The sequence below is a fragment of the Podarcis raffonei genome, chromosome 15 (genome assembly GCF_027172205.1).
Source record: "Podarcis raffonei isolate rPodRaf1 chromosome 15, rPodRaf1.pri, whole genome shotgun sequence".
In the NCBI taxonomy this organism is placed as follows: domain Eukaryota; kingdom Metazoa; phylum Chordata; class Lepidosauria; order Squamata; family Lacertidae; genus Podarcis; species Podarcis raffonei.
Window position 1 is genome coordinate 32,726,159 of NC_070616.1, and position 23,541 is coordinate 32,749,699.

Genomic DNA, 23,541 nt, shown 5'->3' on the forward strand with positions numbered 1-23,541 from the left:
GATGATGGGAGTTGTAGTCCAAAAACACCTGCAGACTCAAGTGTGGGAAACACTGCTATAGACCTTCAGGTGTTAGATGCCCTGGTAAATCAAAGCTCACAGTCGTCAAATATCTCCTTCTCATACGGTGTATATTTCATGCTTTACCATCACAAGGAACCCAAATTGCAACACAAACGTCACAGAGCATTAAATCAGCAACAATCACAACAAGGAAATTCAGATTTCAAGTTTCATTTCTGGGAGGGGAAGTCAATTGTGAAAAATGGAAGTGGGGGGGGGCAGGGGGCGGGAGGCGGGGAACAGCCCACACTGCAAACAGCAACCAGGAAAATCTTTTTAAACAGCAAAGTGACGTCGATTAATAGGGACGGAGCGGGGAGTGACCTTAATTGGGAGCACCGCCATTCTGGTTAGATACTTTCTTTTTTTCCTTCGCTGTATTTATTAAAGAAACTAACTGGCAAGAATTCCCTTTTGTTTGATCTGCTCATTTATGGCCAAGGGGGAGGAAGAGGAAGAGGAAGAAGAAGAAGAAGAAGAAGAAGAAGAAGAAGAAGAGGAGGAGGAGGAGGAGGAGGAGGAGGAGGAGGAGGAGGAGGAGGAGTTTGGATTTGATATCCTGCTTTATCACTATCCTAAGGAGTCTCAAAGCTGCTCACAATCTCCTTTCCCTTCCTCCCCCACAACAAACACTCTGTGAGGTGAGTGAGGCTGAGAGACTTCAGAGAAGTGTGACTAGCCCAAGGTCACCCAGCAGCTGCATGTGGAGGAGTGGAGACGCGAACCCGGTTCACCAGATTATGAGTCTACCACTCTTAACCACTACAACACACTGGCTCTCAGTGAAGCCTGACACTGGGTAAGCTAGGCCAACCAGTGAGCTTCCTGCCCAAGCAGAATCAGACTTCACCTGTGAATGTTTATGAGGCCTTTCAAGGTGCCAGGTGACAAAGGGCTGCTCCGTGCTCTCAGGTGTATACCAAACGGGCAGGATGGCCCGCTGTCCTTGAATCACCACCACCGACTTTGCTCCAACCTGGACCTGCAGCGCACCGTAAGAAAGGCCTGCCGAGAGAAAGAGAGAGAGAGAGAGAGATGTCAGTTGCTTCTCAGATCCTAGGATCCATCACCCTTCCCATGAATATTTAGCAGGCAAAGAGCAGGGGTCGGCAAGGCTTACCCGGCATGGGCCGGTTCCCTCCCGTGGAGATCCTCCGTGGGCCGGACCAGTGCAGTGTGATGCCGGAAATCGCGTCTGCGCATGTCCACAGCACCGGAAATCGCTTCTGCGCATTTCCGAAAATCAAAGTGATTTTTGGCATCTGGGTATGTGCAGAAGCGATTTCCGGCACCGCGGACATGCACAGATGCGATTTCTGGTGTCTGGGCATGCGCAGAAGTGACTTCCGGAGGCGCAGGTTTGTAACCTGAGGTACCACTGTACCTAGTTCAGTGTGCTATACAGTGGTACCTCAGGTTACAGACGCTTCAGGTTACAGACGCCGCTAACCCAGAAATATTACCTTGGGTTAAGAACTTTGCTTCCGGATGAGAACAGAAATCGTGCTCCGGCGGCGTGGCAGCAGCAGGAGGCCCCATTAGCTAAAGTGGTGCTTCAGGTTAAGAACAATTTCAGGTTAAGAACGGATCTCCAGAACGAATTACGTTCTTAACCCGAGGTACCACTGTAGATTAGAAGGGGAGCAGTCAGCTGGTACCCTCCAGATGTGGCTGGACTCAGCTCCACTCAGAATGGTTATCTGAAGCTGAAGTCTATGCTGGCTACTCTTGGATTAGAACATGCTCAGAAAAAATAACAATTGGGTAGCACAGACACAGATGTTGCTTATTTACTATAGGCGATGCAGATGCCATCCCTCAAATAAAGCACCACCAGGAAAATGAAAGCTTTCCTCAGCCATTGGAAGTGAGAGTGCCAACTACCAATCCAGTTGTGAAGTTTTTATGGGCTCCTATTGGAACTGATGCTTTTGAATTATGGTGCTGGAGGAGACTCTTGAGAGTCCCATGGACTGCAAGAAGATCAAACCTATCCATTCTGAAGGAAATCAGCCCTGAGTGCTCACTGGAAAGACAGATTCTGAAGCTGAGGCTCCAATACTTTGGCCACCTCATGAGAAGAGAAGACTCCCTGGAAAAGACCCTGATCTTGGGAAAGATGGAGGGCACAAGGAGAAGGGGACGACAGAGGATGAGATGGTTGGATAGTGTTCTCGAAGCTACCAGCATGAGTTTGACCAAACTGCGGGAGGCAGTGGAAGACAGGAGTGCCTGGCGTGCTCTGGTCCATGGGGTCACGAAGAGTTGGACATGACTAAACGACTAAACAACAACAATTGGAAAGAACCCATCGCATGACTCAGTGTTGGCAATTGGTTCTTTTTCAGATAGTTCGGTGATGTTTTAATGAATTAAATGTACACCATCTGGAAATTCTGCTACCCTGCTGGCAGTGTATAAATATTCTTGTAATAAATACATTTTAAAAACCATGGGCGATGACCAGAACTCATCAGACTCTGCCAACTTCCCATGCCTGTGCCATTTTTGTAACTGTGTCTGACATTATATTTGGTGGTTGGAGATGAGCAAGTGGGCGTAAATCTCTTCTGTACTCCATCTGTGTTCATTATTAAATTGCACAGCTACTTAGTTATTCGTTCACTAAAATGACACTTGGTTTTTACTCATTCATCACTACTATTTCATTCATTTTGCTTAACTGTTGCTTTCAGTGGAAGGCAGGGCTGCCACAGCAAGAGGCAAGATTGGTAGGTGTGCTTTAGCATTTAGGATGGTGTGTAATTTAGCCCTGAGCTTGCCCAGACCTCATGTTTGTGCTCCTCTATTGTGGTTATGAGCTAAAATTAAAAGTGGAAGCAGGTGCTTCCAACAAAACACAGCTTTCCTCCTATAACTGGAGGAGGAAATGTGGTTTGTTTGTTTGTTTGTTTGTTTGTTTGTTTATATATTTACTCTAGTTAATGAAACAAGCCAAGATCAGAGGAGGGTTTCAGATTCTAAATTGCTCTCACTAAGCAGCGCTTAAACAAACCATAGTTCCCTGAGTTCTGATAGCACAAGGACCAGAGGTTTGTTTAAAACTGGAAGCAGGGCTGTAGAATTCCCATATCATCCCTGCAGCTGCAAATGGGGAGGAGAGAGATGGTGAGGGAGGAGCACAGGACCTTAAGCTTATGCAAGCTCATTCATGTTGCAGAAAACCATGGTTTCCTATTATGTCTGAACCAGGTTTAAAGATAATATGGTGATGGGGTCTGAAGAGGAAAACAGCTAAATGGGAGGTGGATGAATTGGATAAGTCCTCAGTGTGCCCAGTGACCCAAATGATCCTTCCATCACAAGTGAGGCATGTCAATGACATATTTCGCCTAACAATCTTGTTGCTATGGGTTCCAACATCAACTGCTCCATTAAAAGAGATTTTAATGGAAATTTTTTGCTTTATGCTAGCTCTTCCAATGCAACAGCCCACCCAGTGCAATAATCCGATTTGTAGCAGTTCTTCCAAGAGAAAAATGTTCACCATTTCTGGAATGTTCCGCACATTCTTTCAGTGGAACTCCACCGATTTAGGGAGGGAAAATGCTTGGACTGGAATATCTTACACAACTCTGTTCTACCATGCAGAATTTGCATGCAGCAATCCTCAGAATGGCAGGTAAAGACAGTTCAATCTGTGCAAATTAATTGGAGCACAGTTGTCGCCTCACAGCCTTTCTGAGGGTTGTGCTTTCCAAAACAACCCATCAAACTCACAGAGGCCATAGCGGTACTACCCTCTCTCATTAGTATTTCTATTTTGGGACTGTGAAAGCTGATTAATTAAAGAAACACACATGCTTGAAGAGGGCAACTGTTCTCTGAACTCTGAGCACAGAACATTCTTGATGCCAAAGCATTTTACATCAGCTATCGACAAAACAACTACATTCCAATATCCAGCCCACTCAAGAGCGGGAAATTCTGCAAAGGGGGGAAATGGGAAACTTGACGACCACGACTGTCTTAGGCCCTGTCTGCACTATGCATTTAAAGCAGTGTCATATCACTTTAGACCACCATGAAATCTCCCCAAAGAATTCTGGGAACGGTAGTTTGCTGAGGCTGCTGAGAATGGTTACAAGATTCCTATTCCCCTCACAGATTTACAGTTCTGTGGGGAGAATGGCTGGGGCTTATGGGAGCCAGCGCCCTGAACAGTTTGGGGCCAGGATACCCAGAAGACCACCTCCCCACCAATCACTGCATTCGCCAGCAGACACCATCTCATTCAGATGCCTCTTCTGTATGATGTCAGAATTAGACCTTTACCATGGTGGCACCTGCCCTCTGAAACTCCCTATCTATACACATCCATGTGCACAGACTTTATTTTATATACATGAATAAAAACAAGTGGGACCTGCAACAAAATGTTGCAGAGTGGAACGTGCTTCCATTCAAGGTGCCAGCCATGCCCTCTTCCAGAAAACTCCATTCCGCACCCCCTCTACATCCTTGATGGGCTGTTTTTTGCCAATCCCCACAAACCTTAAAGGATCTGTCTATCTCCCCACCCCTCTCGTTTTTTATTTGCTTTTTTCATTTTTTGTTTTTGTTTTTTGCAAACCTAGCAGGTCCTCTAACTATGCTGACACCTCTCTGTTGGGCATGGATAGTGTCCTTTTAGCAATTTACAGATCATGGCTGAATATGGCAAAGAGAAGGAGCAGTATCCCCCTTCCCCCCATCTTCAATTTTCTTCCACTGAGCATTTTGTCTTCAGCCCTGATGACCAATGGGCAAGGAGCAAACGCGAAGGGGAGATGGAAGGTGTTGTGATGCATTCTTGTGAAGCCCTTTCCAGGTATGAAAAAATCCTCCTCCTCATCAGAGGTCCACTTGGGGAGCTCTTAATGATTTAATTGTAGCAGCCCCAACCAGCATGTTTGAGAGAGAAGCTAATGGCTCCTGAAAGCGACGGGCTCGATTCTGACTGCTCCGACGGGAGCATGGAAGCTCCGGGGCAAAACATCAGCTGAAATCGCATGCTCTTGGAACGCTCTGCATCTTCCTGACACTGCGATACCACAGAAGATGTCAGCGAGAAGAGAAAATTGCCCACGAGGTTGGGAGAATTATCATGCATCCTTCAGACGTTGCCCATCGCCTGCTCCTCGCCTAAGTCCCAGAAATAATATGACGGCAATGTTGGTTAGCATCAGAAATGCAGTCTGTTACAAGGGGAACTTGGTGTGCAAGAACTAGTGACCAGAAACCGGTTGTCTGATGAATTTCAATGCACCAGCACCCTTGCAATTCCCTTTACAAAATATCAGTCATGTGTGCTTTCTCTACGCATGGTCACTAATGAAGTGGGATGGGCAGGAATTTATTTATTTTTTGCAGCCTTGAGTGGAGGGCTTTCTAATCTGACATGGAAAATAACTTGAGAACATGGGTAGGCTCTACTATGAAACTAATGAAGCTTAAGCTTCAGCCCCTTAATACTGGAGGGCCCCCAGAAACGACTTTAGTCTTGCATGTATATAAGATTTCCCTAATTTTCTCTCTCTCTCTCTCTCTCTCTCTCACACACACACACACCTCAAAAACTATAAGGCATAGGAATGTGTTATTTTATTTACACCGGTGACTTTTGACATGTAAGGTAATCCAGTAGATGGAACAACCCCCATTGAAGAAGGTAACAGGTAACAATGGTTGCCCAGACCTTGTTGCTGGTTGCAAAGTCCCCCCCCCCAAAAAAAAAACAGTTCAAGCTTTAGGACCACCAAAATGTAGGTCCACCACCGGGTGGAAGGGCACTAGGACCCTGCCAGAGCCTTCGCCTTAGCCTCTATCCCGAAGCCTGTCATCTTGTTTATTGGGCTTAGGCCATTCTGCGATGGCTGCAGGTGTCGGTTTCCATTTCTTAGTGCAGAAAGTATTGATCTGATGTGTTTCCTATTCTACTTAATTCAACAGGGTTCTGGAAGCTTCTATGTGTGAAAGAAACCAGCAGAAGTTTCATGGTGTTTGGGTTATTCCTTCAGAGAAGCTGAGTACAGCTGGCTTAAACTGGTCCCGTTATCTCTTTCTGTCAAGGTCATGCTGACTATAAAAGCAGGGCCAGAAGGAGCCTGAGGGAGTTTCACTTTCACTTTCTATCTCTCTTCCTTCTGGTGTGGTGTTCTGTACATAGTATGCTTGGCGTTAAGGTTTAGGCTTATTGTAAGTAACTGTAAGTTTAAGTTAAGTCTGCTGCAACTGGACTTCTTATGGACAGGGCCAATCCTGAATGTATTGGATTTGTGACCATTAGGCTCATTTGCCTTCAGTAGCAGTAAAGCTCTGCTGGATGAAATATTAATTGCCTCTGACTTATTTTGGGGGGGAAATCCTGCAACATGTTTTAGTTTTTATTCCGCTAACTATATGTCAGAGTTCTGCTCTGGATCATATTGAGAAGAATTCCATGACAGCAGGAAGGGCGTCAACTGTTGGCCTCACACAGGGCAGCATATTACCAAGTGTCAGATGGCGGTGTGGTTGCTCGAGAGCAAGCAGCCAAGACTCCGACCTGTCTATTCCAGGCTTTATTCTTAGTGTAAAACTATTTACAGTGAAGAGCGTTGCAAGTTCATGTCTGGCTCAGCCTCCCCCAGCATAACAGTCGCTTGACCCCCAACCTTCTCCTCCCCTCCCTGTGCCAAAACCTACCGCGCAGCGTGGGCGCTGGCAAAGGGTACTTTCCTCCTCTCCAGCTTGTTCAGGGGTGGTGTTGAGGCTTTCCCTAGCATCCCCTGGTTTCACCACCTCCTCTCCACTGGAGGTGGGGCTTTCCTCCTCGGCAGAGGAGGAACTGCTTTGCAAGACTTTCAGAGGTTCCCTATAACACAACTGCCCTTCCACCTCTCACCTCTGAGCTGATGGCAGTTCCCTGACACCAAGGTACACCCCATCAGATATAGTTTCTGGTCCAGCCTAAAGGTAAAGGTAAAGGGACCCCTGACCATTAGGTCCAGTCGTGGCAGACTCTGGGGTTGCGGCGCTCATCTCGCTTTACTGGCCGAGGGAGCCGGCGTACAGCTTCCAGGTCATGTGGCCAGCATGACTAAGCCGCTTCTGGTGAACCAGAGCAGCGCATGGAAATGCCGTTTGCCTTCCCTCCGGAGTGGTACCTATTTATCTACTTGCACTTTGACGTGCTTTCGAACTGCTAGGTTGGCAGGAGCTGGGACTGAGCAACGGGAGCTCACCCCGTCGCGGGGATTCGAACCGCCGACCTTCTGAATGGCAAGTCCTAGGCTCTGTGGTTTAACCCACAGCGCCACCTAGTTCACCATAATTTTCATATATTACATTTATAGTGCACCCCTTCCTCCATGGAGCTGCAGGCAGTGAAGGCGGGTTTCCCTCCCTCACTTTAGCCTCACAACAACCTCACAAGGTAAGCCTTGACCCTGGCTTTGGGTCTGAAGAGAGAGAGGTTTGAAAAAGTGAATCCCCTAAATGGACCTGCTTCAGTCTAAGGCTGTTCCTCATATATCAGCCACGAAGGCGGCTCCTGTCCACGAGGAACAGCCAAGGTGCCATTCTTCTCCCACCCTGCTTGGTCTCCTTAAAGGATACACCATCTGCTTTCAGACCAAAGGGATTTCCTGCTTTCCAAGGCCAAGCGTTGCAGTGGAGGATGCAAGACAATGGCAATAAGATGCCCCCGCCTTGCGTCACAGGAACGGCCCGCTGACATCGGGCCCAGCCATTTCCACTGAATGCTTTGGTGAAACAAAACCCTGGAAACGCCTGAGACAACAACAGGAAGCCGCACTTAACATCCTGCTTGATAAGGCATCTAGATTATTTACCAAACAATTCCGGCTCCTTCGCTCCTATCAGCTCCTTGCAGATTCAAATGGTATCACAATTGCAGGCCTCAGCATTAGCGCTGGCCTTTTCCGTCTTCTGACATGAGATCCTCCCCTCTGCCCCTAAACAAAACAGGGGCAACCAGTGCTGGCTCTAGGATTTTGTGTGAGCCCTGAACATAGTGCCCTCAGCAAGCAGCCTTAATATGGAAAAGGCGAGACATGTAAACTCTTAAGCTGCCTCAGATCTTCTTAGGGTTGCCATATTTTGAAGAGAAAAAAAAAAAGAGAGGACACTATGACGACGCTCATTTTAAATACCCCTACTATATGTAGGGACGCGGGTGGTGCTGTGGGTTAAACCACAGAGCCTAGGACTTGCCGATCAGAAGGTCGGCGGTTCGAATCCCCGCGACAGGGCGAGCTCTCGTTGCTCGGTCCCTGCTCCTGCCAACCTAGCAGTTCAAAAGCACATCAAAGGGCAAGTAGATAAATAGGTACCACTCCAGTGGGAAGGTAAACGGCATTTCCGTGCACTGCTCTGGTTCGCCAGAAGCGGCTTAGTCATGCTGGCCACATGACCCGGAAGCTGTACACCGGCTCCCTCGGCCAATAAAGCAAGATGAGCACCACAACCCCAGAGCTGGCCACGACTGGACCTAATGGTCAGGGGTCCCTTTACCTTTTTTACTATATGTAGGATAAATAAGCTGTGATATATCACTGAGGTGGGGTAGCAGAAGAGAAGAGGAAAGCAAGTCTTTGACCACCAGTTATGTCCATGTCTCATCCAGAAAGTATATCCAGAGACATTTTGGAGAATGTAAGAAATCTAGCCAGACAGAAGTTTTACTCCTGAAAAAGAGGCCATGTCCTGGAAAAAGAGGGCTCATGGCAACCCTATATGCGAAGTGGAAATGGTAGCATAGCTGAGGCATGAGGGCCTCTGCTGGACCAACCTTACTACCCTCTTGTGCAGACCCTGGTGAGAGATGGTCCAAATGATGTTTTAAAATCAAGGTATAAATGGATTACCTGTCCAGCCTTCCTCAAGTTCCCTGCTATGCCTGAATCTCTCCAAGGTTTCGGCCACAGAAAAGTCTTTCACATCACCTTCTACCCTTCGGACTTACACTAAAACCCAACTGTTCTAAATGGACAAACCAAGGATTGAACCTGGGAACGTCCACATGCAAAGCAGACATTCAACCCCTGGGCTCATCCACTGAGATTGCCATCTCTGACCCCATACCTGAGGGCCTTTGCTGTCTGAAGCAGGGCAGCTGGCAGCTAGAGAGAAAGCCTGCTCTGTGGTAACTTTTCCCCTTAGAAAGATGCTCCCTATGGAATCCTGCCTGGACACCTTCTTACTACTGTCATTTAGATACCAGGCAAAACCCTTTGCTCTCCCAGGCATTTAAGAACTGCTAATGTGAACATTTTTATTATTATTATTAAAGCAGAACAGTTGGATTTTAGTCTGAATGAGCTGTTGCCATTTTAGTTCCATGTTTTAATTTGCTGTGTTAGTTTTTATGACATTATTATTATTGGAATAATAAAATAAATATTATTATTATGTCTTTTCTTTTCTTACTACCCTTAAGTAATTCTTCAGCATTCATCTTTTAGTGGAGTGGAACAGGATCATCCTTTTATAAGATTGCAGGGTGAGCACTATCAGTTCTTTTTATCTTCTTTGGAATGCTTTTCATGCTTATACAATTGTAAATTACTTTGCGAAAGTTTAGTGAGTGACAAATGTAGAATCATCATCATCATCATCATCATCTAGTAGCTGCCCTGGGAACAGAAATGTATGTTGGAGGTCCAGGATATAAATTCTTTATTTACATGTGCTTATATATTCTGTGAGGTTTTTCCATGAGTGGATTTTATGAAGATTTATCCTTTTTTTTTTCTTTACAACCCCTCACAGTTCGGAGTATCTTTCGGCCACACCCTCCTAGCAGCTATGCGTGAATATTAAGGGGAAGGTCTTGATGGCTGGATCTGAGCACCAGGAGCAAGCTTGAGATTCGGGAGTGACATAAGGTGTGTGTGTGTGTGTGTGTGTGTGTGTCACTTCTCCCTGAGATGTCAGTGACATTCATCTGCTTGGTGTTCATTGAAACAGGGAGTTTGAACTGCGCAATGATGCTTTTCCAGCAGAGTGGTGTTCTGCGCAGAACTAGAGCTCCACTTTATGCAAGTGCTTGTATTGTTTCGTTGATGGCGTAAAGCTATCTTTGCCCAGTATGTATCTCGGTTTGGGATAATTCAGCAATCATGGCACATTGGACCCAGTGTTAGAAACTGGGATAAAAAGTAAAAAAGGAAAGGACCCCTGGATGGTTAAGTCCAGTCAAAGGCGACTATGAGGTTGCGGCACTCATCTCGCTTTCAGGCTGTGGGAGCCGGCATTTGTCCACAGACAACTTTCCAGGTCATGTGGCCAGCAGGACTAAACCGCTTCTGGCACAATGGAACACCATGACGGAAACCAGAGCACACAGAAACACTGTTTACATTCCCGCCAGAGCAGTACCTATTTATCTACTTGCACTGGCATGCTTTCGAACCGCTACATTGGCAGGAGTTGGGACAGAGCAATGGGAGCTCACTCAGTTGTGGGGATTCGAACCGCCGACCTTCTGATTGGCAAGCCCAAGAGGCTCAGTGGTTTAGACCACAGTGCCACCTGCATCCCTATAAAACTGGGATGAAAAAGCTATTCACCACATGGCTCCTAGAACCTCAGTTGGGGGTGCCAATACAGAAGGTCTGGTCATATTTTTTTTATTTTTAAATCAGCAACAATTTTTATTAATTAATTATTATTGTTGTGGCCCTCTGGTTCGGGCCACAAGCTTACCACAGGCTGGGGAGACAAAATGCTCAGGCTTTTAGTTTAAAGTCTTTCCCCCCTCCCCACCTCACAGCCTTGAAGAACGAAGCCTCCTCTTGCCCCAGAAACTACCAGATGCTCCATTTCTGAAAGGATACACCTTATGGTAAATAACTGCAAACCCATGGCAGGCACACTATATTCTCCTTCATTTCAATGTGTCCCTCACAAGGGAGCAAAGGGTCCACCCCCCAAAAAACTGCTGCTTTTCCACCATCAGCGTAACTTCTGGTCAGGTGGCTGCACTTTCTTCAAAAGTGTCTCACATGGACCCGAGGCTCTGTCATCCCCCAAAAGGTTCTGAATGAATCCCCCTTTCACACAAGACGGCCAACACACCTGTCCTGCTGTCACCCCGCCTCTCCCTCTCCCACTTCCGTCCCTACACCTCAGCCCCCTACCTTGGTATGCGAGGCTGACGTGCATGCCCACCACCAGCAGGAGTGCCAAGCCGACCAAGGGGCTCCACATGTTGCACTCAGCCAGGCACCCTGCCAGCTCCCACTGGAAGGCGTGAGAGCTGGGAGCCAGCAGGTGGCTCAAGGAGGACCTATACTGAGTGAACAGGCAACAGAGGCTGCCCTTGGAGACTCCTCCCTCTGCATCCTCTTCCCTGGGAAACTCTCCCCTGAAGTGAAGGACATGAGGCAGGAGTTGGTAATGCAGGTGAGCTGTGCACAGGCAAGCTGTCAGCTAGCTCTGCAGAGGCTCTTTTTATTAGCACAATATGCAAAACCAGTACATTTTGGACTGTGACCTTTACACATCTTCCAATCCTGCGATCGTGGGGTGGTACAAAGTTATTTTGGCACCTGTTTCCACCGTGTCACTTTCCCCTTGCACAATGTATGACGAAGGAAACAAAGGTCACAGACAGGGCATGGCAGACCACTGAGAGAGCAAAGGTTAGATAGAGGGCATGATGTTCAGACAGCTGAGGCCTGTCTGCGGGTGGAAGCGTGCTCCATACCCAGTGGTCATTCCTTCACTCCCCATGCCCTCCTTCCTCCCCATCCCACCTGTGCCACACAGGACACTGAGCTGAGCCAAAAATGGTGCTGAGAGAGGCTGAAGTGGCCCCAACTGGGTGCCTTCCCAGAAGCATCCATGGAAGGCTCCCAACTCATTCTCTGTCGTCTAAGCCTCCTCTCTCTCTCTCTCTCTCTCTCTCTCTCTCTCCTCTTGGATTCCTTCCCAATTCTACCAGTTCATTAAAAAACAAAACAGTTACCAGCTATAAGAGCCGCCCCTCCACACACACATGCCTTTTCACCCCACTGTACGTAGAACAGGGGTGTGTGCCCCATGGGCTGGTACGGGGTGTGTTTACTTGGGAATAAGCCCCACACAAGATATTTCAGAATAACAAAAATAAGCAGAATGAAAGGGGCTGTTCAGGGGGCTCCTGCCCACCCCCAGCATTAAGGAAGAATGGAGAGGTGAGGTATATTGGGCAAGCCAAGAAGGGCAAAGGGAAATGGTGAAGAAGAAAATTAATCAAACTGGGGAGGGGCTGCCTGCTTTGTCTCTCCCCACTCCCTAACATAAGGCCAATGGGAAGAGCTTGCGGGGGGGGGGGAGAGATGAAGAGAGAGAAGAGCGGAAATGGATCATGCAGGCTGGCTTTCTTGCCCCCTTCTCCTCCTTTCCTCCTCCTCCATGAGTCAGAGAAGAGTCAGCAGCCAACTGACCCCTGGCACTCTATCCATGGCTCTTCCTCTGTCTTCAATGGCCTGCAGTGCCTACCAGCTGAGCCACACTGCAGAGCAAGCAGTGGCAGGTCACTCGGGCAGCAGTGGCAATTTTAATCTCAGGTGCCATAGATTGCAAGTAGGCTTCTGAAATTGCTCACAACTGGACCACCACCTATCGCTAAATGTACCTGGCATGCAGTTAGTTTCGAACACTGGTTGGTCCCACTGGTTGGTTGGAACCTGCCCCCTTCGTAAGTTCAGTTTACATACTTTCCAAACTTCTGGAAAGAGGTCATTAGAGGCATGCACAAGATTGAACAGGGAGTCTGTGGCAGATCTGGAAAGGGTTCCAGTCTTGGTTGGATAAGAGCCAACACAAAAACAAACACCTCATCCTTCTTCTCTCGTTCAAATGCCTGCTGTTTGCTGCTGCTGATCTCTGTCAAGCCGTCGGCAAGAGGGCTCCTTTTCACACAAAGTATCCCCATTTTTAAGTGGTACTTTAACGCTGGCAAGCAGAAAGATCTGCACTCGTTTCCTTGGAGATTGCCCAAAGCAAAAAGGCCACCTGTCACTGTGATGTTCACAGCAACAACAAAATGCAGGCACTGCCACCGCCTCTCCAGGCAAATCTGATGACACAAACCATAAGCAAAGTGTCAGGAAATATTAACAGGTTAGGACGCGGAACGCCAGCGTCGCCGCAGCCTTGTGGACTTCGGATGAGAGTCCCGGGGACAATGCAGTGATGCAGTTCTGAGGCCAGCAGGGCAAGCCGGTTTAATTGCTGGAGTTACAGCTACAGGGATTATTTTGTGACAGGTCAAGGGAAGGATCAGCTGGGGGGAATTATCTCCTGCAGAGAGGTCAGCGGGGCACGGTTGGAAGGGGAGAGGCAAAGAGCATCTGCTTGGGACGTTGCTGCCGCCACTTTCTCCCCAGCATATGCATGGCTCTCGCTTGAGATTGCATGTGCGTTAAAAAGAAAGAGAGAAGACTCTAGGGGAAGACTTGGATTACGAAGGTGGCATGTTTCTGGTTATCAGTTGCTGGAAGGGAGAGAGGAGGTGAGCAGGAGGGAAGAGCTGCTGCCCTCCCGCTCTGCTTGGGAGGATAAAATCTGATCCAGTTCAGATTCAGAGGCAAGCTTAGCTAATTCACATTTTCCAAAACAACACAGGGACCAAAACGCAGCCGCTCTCCAAAATTCACACTTCTTTGAGTTTTGCAGTGCAGTACTCCAGCCAAGTAATGCGTACAAAAACGCATCTGCTAAAGTGTGCATAGAGGTGCACATGTTAGTGAAAGCAATTTACAAAAATGCACTATGCTGGGGGAAATGGCTTTGCGAAAAACTGTATATTAGGCAAAACTGCATCCAAATGTGCACCTATTAAGAGAAATCTGCACTGAAAGGCTGATGAATTTTCATGAGGTTTTGTTTTGTTTTCCCCCTCTCCCTCTCTCTCTCTCTCTCTCTCTCTCTCTCTCTCTCTCACACACACACACACACTTCACTTAAAGACTGGAAAAATGAGAAACCGAAACTGACAGGTTCACCTGTTCACTACTCTCTTCTGGGCTCTCTCAGAAGCATCTGCCTGTTGGAAGGAGGATGATGGATTAAAGGGGCCTTCCCTACAATCCAGCAAGGTACTACTTCTTACGTTCTCAATTTTCATCTCCAGCAATTCACTTTGTAGCAACTAGAGATGAGAAGTTTTCTTCACAGTCTGACATGACCCTACCAAATTCACGCTCCCTGAAGCAAAAAGGCAAATATAAAATGCAGCTATTCTTTGAATTCATTCTTAACTGAATTTTGCAACAAGTAGGGATGAACGCATAGTGGGACTTCTCCATCCCGTTGAAGCCATTTATGGTAGTAGCTTTTTGCTCCTGCCTGTGACCCACCTCACAAGGATGGCAACTGCCCCCAAATCTTGCTTGTATCGAGCACACTATCTGCTTCCACTACCCAAGATGAGGCCACTTGACATCTCTTGGGGGAGACAAATGAAATTGGTTTAAACTGGTGCTTTTGTTGATGCTTTGACATTCTTTTATTTTGTCATCATTGCTATTACAGTACATTTGCTTTATTATTATTAACTTCCCTGAGCATCATTTGGTGGAAAAGCAGGCTACAAATCAAACAAATTCAAATAAAAACAGAGAGTCATTCACTAATCTGCCTTTTTTTTGGTGGCTAGGAAAACAACCATCACTATGACAGATGGAATGGCATGAAGGAACATGAAGCTTTTTATTTAGCAAAAACGGGAAGCGTCTGGGGTGGATGGAGGGGCAGAGAGCATCTGTGGACTATGCAACTAGAAACACATAGGAACATAAAAAGAGTCCTGCTGGATCAAGCCATCTTGACCAGATCCTCTTCTCAAGATGGCTACCCAGATGCCTATGAGAAACCCTCAAGGAGGACCCAAGAGCAATTCTTCCCTCCTGTGGCTTCCAGTAACTGGTATTCAGAAGCATCACTGCTTCCAACTGTGGAAACGTTGAAATGGTCCAAAACATTCTGTGGTTTGACAGCTCGGATCTACTACACATTGGGGTAGTAGGAAGGTTGTGCCCTCATCACAACAGTTCCAAGTGCTTTGCTTCTTCCTGAGTTTGTGAAGGGCTAACAGGATGCATCTTGGGAGAAAAGCAATGACAAACCTAGACAGCATCTTAAAAAGTAGAGACATCACCTTGCCAACAAAGGTCCGTATAGTTCAAGCTATGGTTTTCCCAGTAGTGATGTATGGAAGTGAGAGCTGAACCATAAAGAAGGCTGATCGCCAAAGAATTGATGCTTTTGAATTATGGTGCTGGAGGAGACTCTTGAGAGTCCCATGGACTGCAAGAAGATCAAACCTATCCATTCTGAAGGAAATCAGCCCTGAGTGCTCACTGGAAGGACAGATCCTGAAGCTGAGGCTCCAATACTTTGGCCACCTCATGAGAAGAGAAGACTCCCTGGAAAAGACCCTGATGATGGGAAAGATGGAGGACACAAGGAGAAAGGGGCAACAGAGGACGAGATGGTTGGACAGTGTTCTCAAAGCTACCAGCATGAGTTTGACCAAACTGCGGGAGGCAGTGGAAGACAGGAGTGCCTGGCGTGCTCTGGTCCATGGGGTCACGAAGAGTCAGACACAACCAAACAACTAAACAACAACAACAACAGGATGCACTCAGGAACCCCATTAGCACAGCAGCATTCTCCAAATACCTGGGTGACCCCAGCCACTGAGTTCTGGATTCTGCTTTCTGATCACAGCAGAAACTCCAAACCTAGCCTTTATTTGGGTGGTTTCTCAGCAATCCAGCTCTACATTATCTATGCAGCTTCGTTCCAAAGGATCATTCTGGGGTCGCATCTGTGTGGAAGGGCACATGCTTTGCCCTGCACAAAAAGGTGCTCCCAATCCTTAGCACCACTGGTTAAAAATTTCTCGGGTAGCCAAATCCCAGCCTCAGACCCTGGCAAGCCGATGCCAATCAGTTCTGAGCTAGATGGGCCAATGAGCCTGATGGGGTTGAAGCCTGATTCTCTCCACATTGCAGTTTTGAAATGCTAGCATTGATTACCTGTCACTGGCCCAAGATTCTAATGACTCCGTTGGCAGAATATTCATAGAACAATGGAGTGACAGCTCCATTATTGCACAGATCAAAGGATAGGGCACCCATCTCTTCCACTGGGTGAGCAACATGGGTGTATTAGCATAACGTTTCCCACCTCCTCACACATTATCTGCTCATACCAACTCTGTGCCCTAAGGACCCAGGCAGCCTGGGCCTCTGCTGCATGCATTAGCCACCCACGAGGCTGACAGTTTAACTCTGAGTCGTAAACCAAACCCGAATACCTCCCAGGCCTCAATCTGTAGAATTCTTCCCCCCTCCACCGAATCATAGTAACACAGAATTGCATAGAGTTGGAAGGGACCATGAGGGTCATCTAGTTCAACCCCTTGCAATGCAGGAATATTTTGTCCAACATGGGGCTCAAACCCACGATCCTGAGATTAAGAGTCTCATGCTCTATTGGCTGAGCTATCCCAGGAATTTAGAATATAACGGTTATTTGCCATAGGAGGTTGGGAAAGAAACATGATGGGATTCATGTATGTGGATCCAAAGGCTAGAGGTTGTATTTGACGCAGCTCTAAGGCCAAGGTTCCACCAGGGCAAAGATTTTCTTTGCACGATGGAAGTTTCCCCCTTTCTCCCCACTCTCCATGCACCTTAAATCTGTTCAGGGGTTACCGCCAACCCTCCAGAGCAGATCTGGGGGAGGGCACAGGGCACGCACGGGGGAATCCTCATTGCACTAGCGGAGATCTTTTCACAGCCTTCCACTAGCACAATGATTTAGTTGAATACAGCCCTAGATTGTGTGTGTGTGTGTGTGTTGGAGGGCTGGGAGGTCTAAAGCAGGTGTGAGCAGAAGATGGGCTGATAAATCTCTGAGTGGTTTGCGGCAAATCAACAAGGGTTTGCAACTCTTACATATGCACACACAGAGAGAGGTAACCACTCCATACATTCAAAGCATAAGGCTTCCCCAAAGAATAATGGGAGCTGTAGTTTACCATTCACAGAGCTACATTTCCCAGCACCCTTAAACAAACTACAGGCACCTATTACCATACCCTTTTAATTAGAAATGCCAAGGACTGGACCTCCATCAACTGTCACCTAGCAACAGCGGTTACATCAGGCTTTACAAGAAGATGGAAGGGAAGGGATGCAGGTCTACTCCATCAGTGCACCTGAAACACGAACAACTTTGGGAGGGGCCTCCTTGTCTTGAACTTTTCCACCCCAACTGGTAATTTTATCATGTTTTTAATATTCTTTTGGGAGCCGCTCAGAGTGGCTGGGGAAACCCAGCCAGATGGGCGGGGGTATAAATTTATCATTTATTTATTTTTTATTAATTATTATTATTATTATTGGTTTTGTAACTAAGAATTTATACCTGAGTTTGCTTGCTTCCTCCTCCTCCCCAAACCATTTTCCTTTTGTGTCATGTCTTTTGAGATGGTGAAAATGAGTGCAACGCCGATCTTCATAATCAGATAGCCTTTTTTGCCATTTAAGAGTGGGATAAAGATCCACTAAATATGCAAACAAACCCAGGAATTTGTACATGCCAACGTCATGTTCGGCATGTTCCACAATGGCAACTCTTGGATTCACTGCGTTCCCTGGACTATCAATGAAAAACCACCAAAATGAGACATCAACGCTATGGCAAACATAAAAGGCATGAGACACCCATTGTTTAATCGACGTCCGGCAGCAATGCTTGCATTCTGATGCAAAATGCATTCAGGAGGGCATTGGCCTTTCACGGAGGCTTAGATATTTTTAAACTCTTTGTAGGTTATAAAGATATCTGCTCTTTCTGCCACCAGATGCTTGGCAATGATTCCTGACAACGTCTTACAGCTTCCCGGCAGGAAGTTCTGCTGCAAGGCGATAACTAAGGTTCTCAGGAAAGCACAAGATTCCGTTGTGTCCCACAAAGGCAACTGGAACAATGGCGAGGAATCGCCTCCGCCTAAACAGCACATGGAATTAAGACATTAACACACAATTCCAGTTTCCTGGAACACCAATTAAGCTACATGCCTCCCCGATAGGAAGCGGCGATGGGATTCGCCTTATTTCAGCTTGCGGCCACAAGAAATTAGATTAGCCTAATTGCACCGGACACTTGCTAGGGTGAAACGACTACTTGCCTAATAATAGCTAACTGCGTTATAAGAACGCAAGAACTCAAGAAACCCCAGCAGAGGGAAACCAGTGAGCTAATGGTCCAGAGTCTGTGAGAAGTCAGCAGGGTAGGGGGCAGAGGTGCCATCTTGTGCCAAAGATTGTGGGTGCCCACAATGAAGGGCTTCAACCTTGCCCATTGACCTTGTGGGGGCCCAGCCCCACAAATATGTTATTGTGGGTGCTGAAACACCCACGGCCCCCATCCAATGGTGGTGGGCCAGTAGGTTCCAGCCCCAGGTCATTTACATCAGGTCTCCTTCCACTTTCCACTCCCTTTGGTAAACCAGAAGCATTTCTATTAGGAATTACAGGCTCCAATATCCCAAAAGACCAGAAAAGACTGTTTATGTATGGGACAATAGCTGCAAGGATGCTTGTAGCCCAAAGATGGAAAGAACCAACTTTTCGGACCAAGGAAGAATGGCAAGCCAAATTGCTGGGCTACGCTGGAATGGCAAAACTGACTGGGAGACTCAGGAATCAAGAAGATAATGACTTTAAAAAAGCAAGGGGGAAATTCATAACTTACTTAGGATACCATTCTGAACAAATAAAAACATTACTTGGACTTGTATAGAAACGGGGTGGGGTGGATAATTCAGAGAGATGAAAACTGTGGAGAACATAATGATATGTAGTTTTAGAAAAATTATGTTAAAGACCCATGCAGGGGACAGGGAGAAGTCGCAAGATTCAGAGAAGCTCATATATGGATATGGTAAAAGTTTTTTCTTTTTATTATGTTGAATTTGTTCTTGTAAAAACAGAGGGGAGGGCGTGGGGAGAGGTCTCCAATGAAGCCACTGCACGAGAGGGACAGCTTCCGCTCTTCTCTGCCCCCATTCTCGTTGCACCCCCTGCACCATCTAGGGAGCTGGGGGGAATACCCCGCGCAGATTCGGAGTGGAGCAATTGGGAGTGAGGAGGAAGAAAAGTTCTGCTGCACGAGCAAAAGCTGACTTTGCTAGATTATGATCTTCTCAACATTTCACTCTCCTCGATCCCCAACCTTCAATTTACTTCTCCATATTTCCACATCAGTTTGCATGTTGGGGGGGGGGAAGAGAAACTTCACCAGCATTTCATCATGAATCCCTCTCAATATTCACATTTTTGTATGCAATTTTACCCCATACAGTATACACATTTCTGCAAAGCGATTCCTCTCTAATATAATGTGTTTTTATATGCTGTTTTTGACCACTACATGCATTTTCATGCACATTTTACTCTGTAGTATATGCATTTCTGTACATATTGCCTAGATGGAGAATTCCATGGCAAAATTAGGAGAAGCGCAAATTTCAAAGGATGCAAATTAGGCAGGTTCGCCTTGGAACATGAACGGAAACAAATTTCTTCTCCATCCCTAAGCTGGATACTACTCATAATTTCTTTAAACTTTCTTGGCAGGTTGGGTGGGTGGAGCTAGTGAGACATTAGCCAGCCACCATCACCATTTCTAGTGAAATGTTTTTTTGGGGGTGTTATGTATTCAGTGGTCTGTGTTTGCCTGAGCTTGAATCTGGACTAAGGATTCTGAGCTCTTGTGCTCTGATTCGATACATGTTGTCCGATCACAGAACATTTCAGGATTGGGCCTCTGCCAATGGCCCTTGAACTCTGAATTGTGATTCGCATCTTGGAAGTTTAGACAGCCAATCACGTTGGGAGTGGGCGTGGCCCAGGCTTTCAGAAATGTATATAAGCAGTTGCTTTGCCCCTGTTTCCCAGTTATGTAGTTCAATAAAGGTTCTTGTCGTTATCACTGTGTCTTGCCTCATGGGAACCCACCTACACTTCAGGGGACGTGTGTGTTATTGGCTTGTTGTTTTTATTTTGATCATATATATATTGTGGTTTTTATGTTGATCTTTTCTGTGAACCACCCTGAGACCTCTGGATATAGGGCATTGTATAAATAATAATAATAAGAAGAGAAGAGTTTGGATTTGATATCCCGCTTTATCACTACCCGAAGGTGTCTCAAAGCGGCTAACATTCTCCTTTCCCTTCCTCCCCCACAACAAACACTCTGTGAGGTGAGTGGGGCTGAGAAACTTCAAAGTGTGACTGGCCCAAGGTCACCCAGCAGCTGCATGTGGAGGAGCGGAGACGCGAACCCGGTTCACCAAATTACAAGTCTACTGCTCTTAAACTACTATACTACACTGGCTCTCAATAGTAGTAATAATAATAATAATAATAATAATAATAATAATAATAATAATAATAATAATTATCCCAAAGACATTTATTTAAGAACTTTCATAATCAGCTTAATTTAAAAAACAACAACAATTAAAACTCTATGTGGTGTACAGGAGTCCCTGCTTCCCTGCTCTACCTAAACACGGCAAGTCGGCCCTCAGTTGTGGCTTCAACATCAGCCACACTCCCATGTTTTTGTGGTTAAAACACAGGTGTTTTTGCACGGGTGTGCATGTTCTCCCTACAAGAGAAGAACGGATAAAAAAACTGATGGACTATGAAGAGATGGCTAAAATGACTGGAAAAATCAGAAACCAGGATGATAAAAACTTCAATAAGGATTGGGGAAAATCTGTAACTTATCTGAGAGAACACTGTAATATTTAAAAACACTAGCAGGGTTGCAATAACACTTGCAATGTGCAAAGTACTGTGGATAAAAACAGAGTTTATAGAAATATAGCCGACGATATATGATGCAGCGAAAAGCGATTAAATGTGGACTCCACAGAGAGGAGGAAGGAAGTCTGAGAATTCGGTGAATTCTATATTTATGATTCTACGTTGTGTGTTAATGTGAGATTAAACATGTAAAACCAAATAAAAATTTATATTAAAAATAAAACACAGGTGTGTATGGCGGGGAGGAATCACCCCGGTTCTAGTGAAATAATTTCCCATGTTGGTTTTGCAGAGCCACCCCTGTGAATCCATTGTGTCCACAGCTGCAGTCAGAGAAAGAAAGAACTCGTTGGAAGGAGAAAGAGCGTCTGAAGGGACAGATTCTGTAAATAAATCTACAACCAGGCTCTGCCACGTTGTCGCGGCCTGCCTGGGAAGAGAGTCGCTTCCCGTCATTGTTCCCAGCTCCTTCTTATATATTTGTTCCCTCAGGAACAGAAGGAAAGCAGCTTCCAGTTTACTGGCTGGGTTTCAAGTTAAATATTGAAACTCCCCAGCAGCTTGAGGCTGGAGTGACGGATCGCTCAGTACAGAGAGAGACAGCAAAAGCCATCAACTTCTGGAAGTGGCTCCTTTGGGGAACCATCGCTGGCCGTGCGTGACTATGCCCAAAGGGAGGACTCCGCCCACTCTTTGCCCCTGTATGGCACGGATATTTGTTGCACGGGGGAGGGGGATTGGGGGAGAAATCTGATTGAGTTTGCATTTAAAAGCAAACTTACCTAATTCGCACATTCCAAAACACAGCCATCCTTTGATATTTCCTTTTTTTAAAAAAATATTATTAAAATAATTCAGCATTAATACATACATGTTACAAATATACAAACATACATTTCATACAATCCTTAAGAATATTCATACATATCCACACTCAATCCCACAAGTACTTCCTTTTCCCACCCCTCACCCCTCACCCCTCACCCCACGCTTGTGATGAACTTCCAATCTACTCAATTGCAATTTCTTTCCACTTCTATTACTTTCTTTCACACACTTTTAAACCAATTTTCTGCTTCTTTTTCTGTTACACATTGTTATCCATCTTATTTAGTATTTCAGTATTTATAACAGAACTTGTTTATTCTAATAGGAGTTCTGATTTTTCAATATAATTTTGCAAATATAATGTCTTGTCTTCTTCCTTTATCCTTTTATATTTCCACTTCTCTGGATTTTGTAGCACAGCTTTCCAGCCAAGCATTGGGCACAAAAGTGCAAATCCTGGCATTAAGCGTGCAAATAGCTCAGTCGGAAGAGCATGAGACTCTTGATCTCAGGGTCGTGGGTTTGAATCCTACACTGAGCAAAAAATTCCTTCATTGCAGAGGAATAGATGACCCTCAAAGTCCCTTCTGACTCTAGAATTCTTTGATTCTATGGTTCTACAGAAGGGTATATTAGTGAAAACAACATATAACATATGCATTATATTATGGGAAACTGTTTTGCAAAAATGTGTTTATTAAGCAAGCTTGAATAAACAAATATGCTTATCTGGAAAAAAATTGTACTAAAATGCTGATGAAATTTGATGAGGACTTTCAGAATAAGATATAAATAGCAACCTGGTATGGAAATGTAGAAAACAAAACTTTAGATTGGAATAATGAGAAACTGAAATAGGGAGATTTGCCTGTACCTAGTAGCTGCTTTTGCAAAACTTACAATTCCCTCAGTTCCTTGAGGGTGCATCAACCATATTTAAGCAAGCCGTTTCAGTTCATAGCACGTCCGTGCGTTTCCATGGAAATAAATTCAAAAGTATCCCCGGGATGGCAGACACGTCTTCAGTCAAACCAGGTGTGGCATTTTGTTAACTTAACCGCCAAAACACTGACAAGCCCCTGGTATGGAGAACAGAATCTGGTGGGTCCTTCTTCTTTGAGAAGGGAGGGGCACATCTCAGCTGGGAAGCCATGTCTGGCATGTAGAAGCACCATCTTGGCTGTGAGTCCTGGAAGACCTGCTCCTTGGCTTGGCCTGGGAGGGCAGGGCCTTGACTGACTCCAGCTACAAAAGCTGAGGCTGCTGAAGAGGCCAGAGGTCAATGAGCCTGAGCTTCCACAGCTGCCACCTTCCACAAACCACCAGGGAGCCAGGGTGGTGTAGTGGTTAAGAGCGGTAGACTCGTAATCTGGTGAACCGGGTTCGCTTCCCCGCTCCTCCACATGCAGCTGCTGGGTGACTTTGGGCTAGTCACACTTCTCTGAAGTCTCTCAGCCTCACTCACCTCACAGAGTGTTTGTTGTGGGGGAGGAAGGGAAAGGAGAATGTTAGCCGCTTTGAGACTCCTGCAGGTAGTGATAAAGCGGGATATCAAATCCAAACTCTCTCTCTCTCTCTTATTGGCAGGATTGGCAGCAACAGCAGCATATAAGGCTTATGATAACGTTAATGGGGTAAGGCAGGTTGGAAGATAGTTACTAGCCCAAGTCATGGCTTGATGGAGGGGATCCAAATCTAGATCTAACTGGATACTCTAAATATTCATGATCCTTCTTATGTTTGAAACACTACGCAATTGTTGATGGATTTATTCCCACCCATTGGTAGAGATGGGAAGAAACTT

General features: G+C 46.1%; 1 protein-coding gene across 1 annotated transcript in view; it reads right to left on the reverse strand.

Annotated features, from left to right (window-relative positions):
• The window catches only part of ESAM (endothelial cell adhesion molecule), a 93,443-nt gene that overhangs the window by 18,535 nt on the left and 51,367 nt on the right, over positions 1-23,541 (reverse strand). Inside the window, exon 2 of the mRNA XM_053366810.1 lies at positions 914-1,068. Coding sequence (XP_053222785.1) covers positions 914-1,068 — 155 coding nt within the window. The remainder of the gene's footprint in view (positions 1-913; positions 1,069-23,541) is intronic.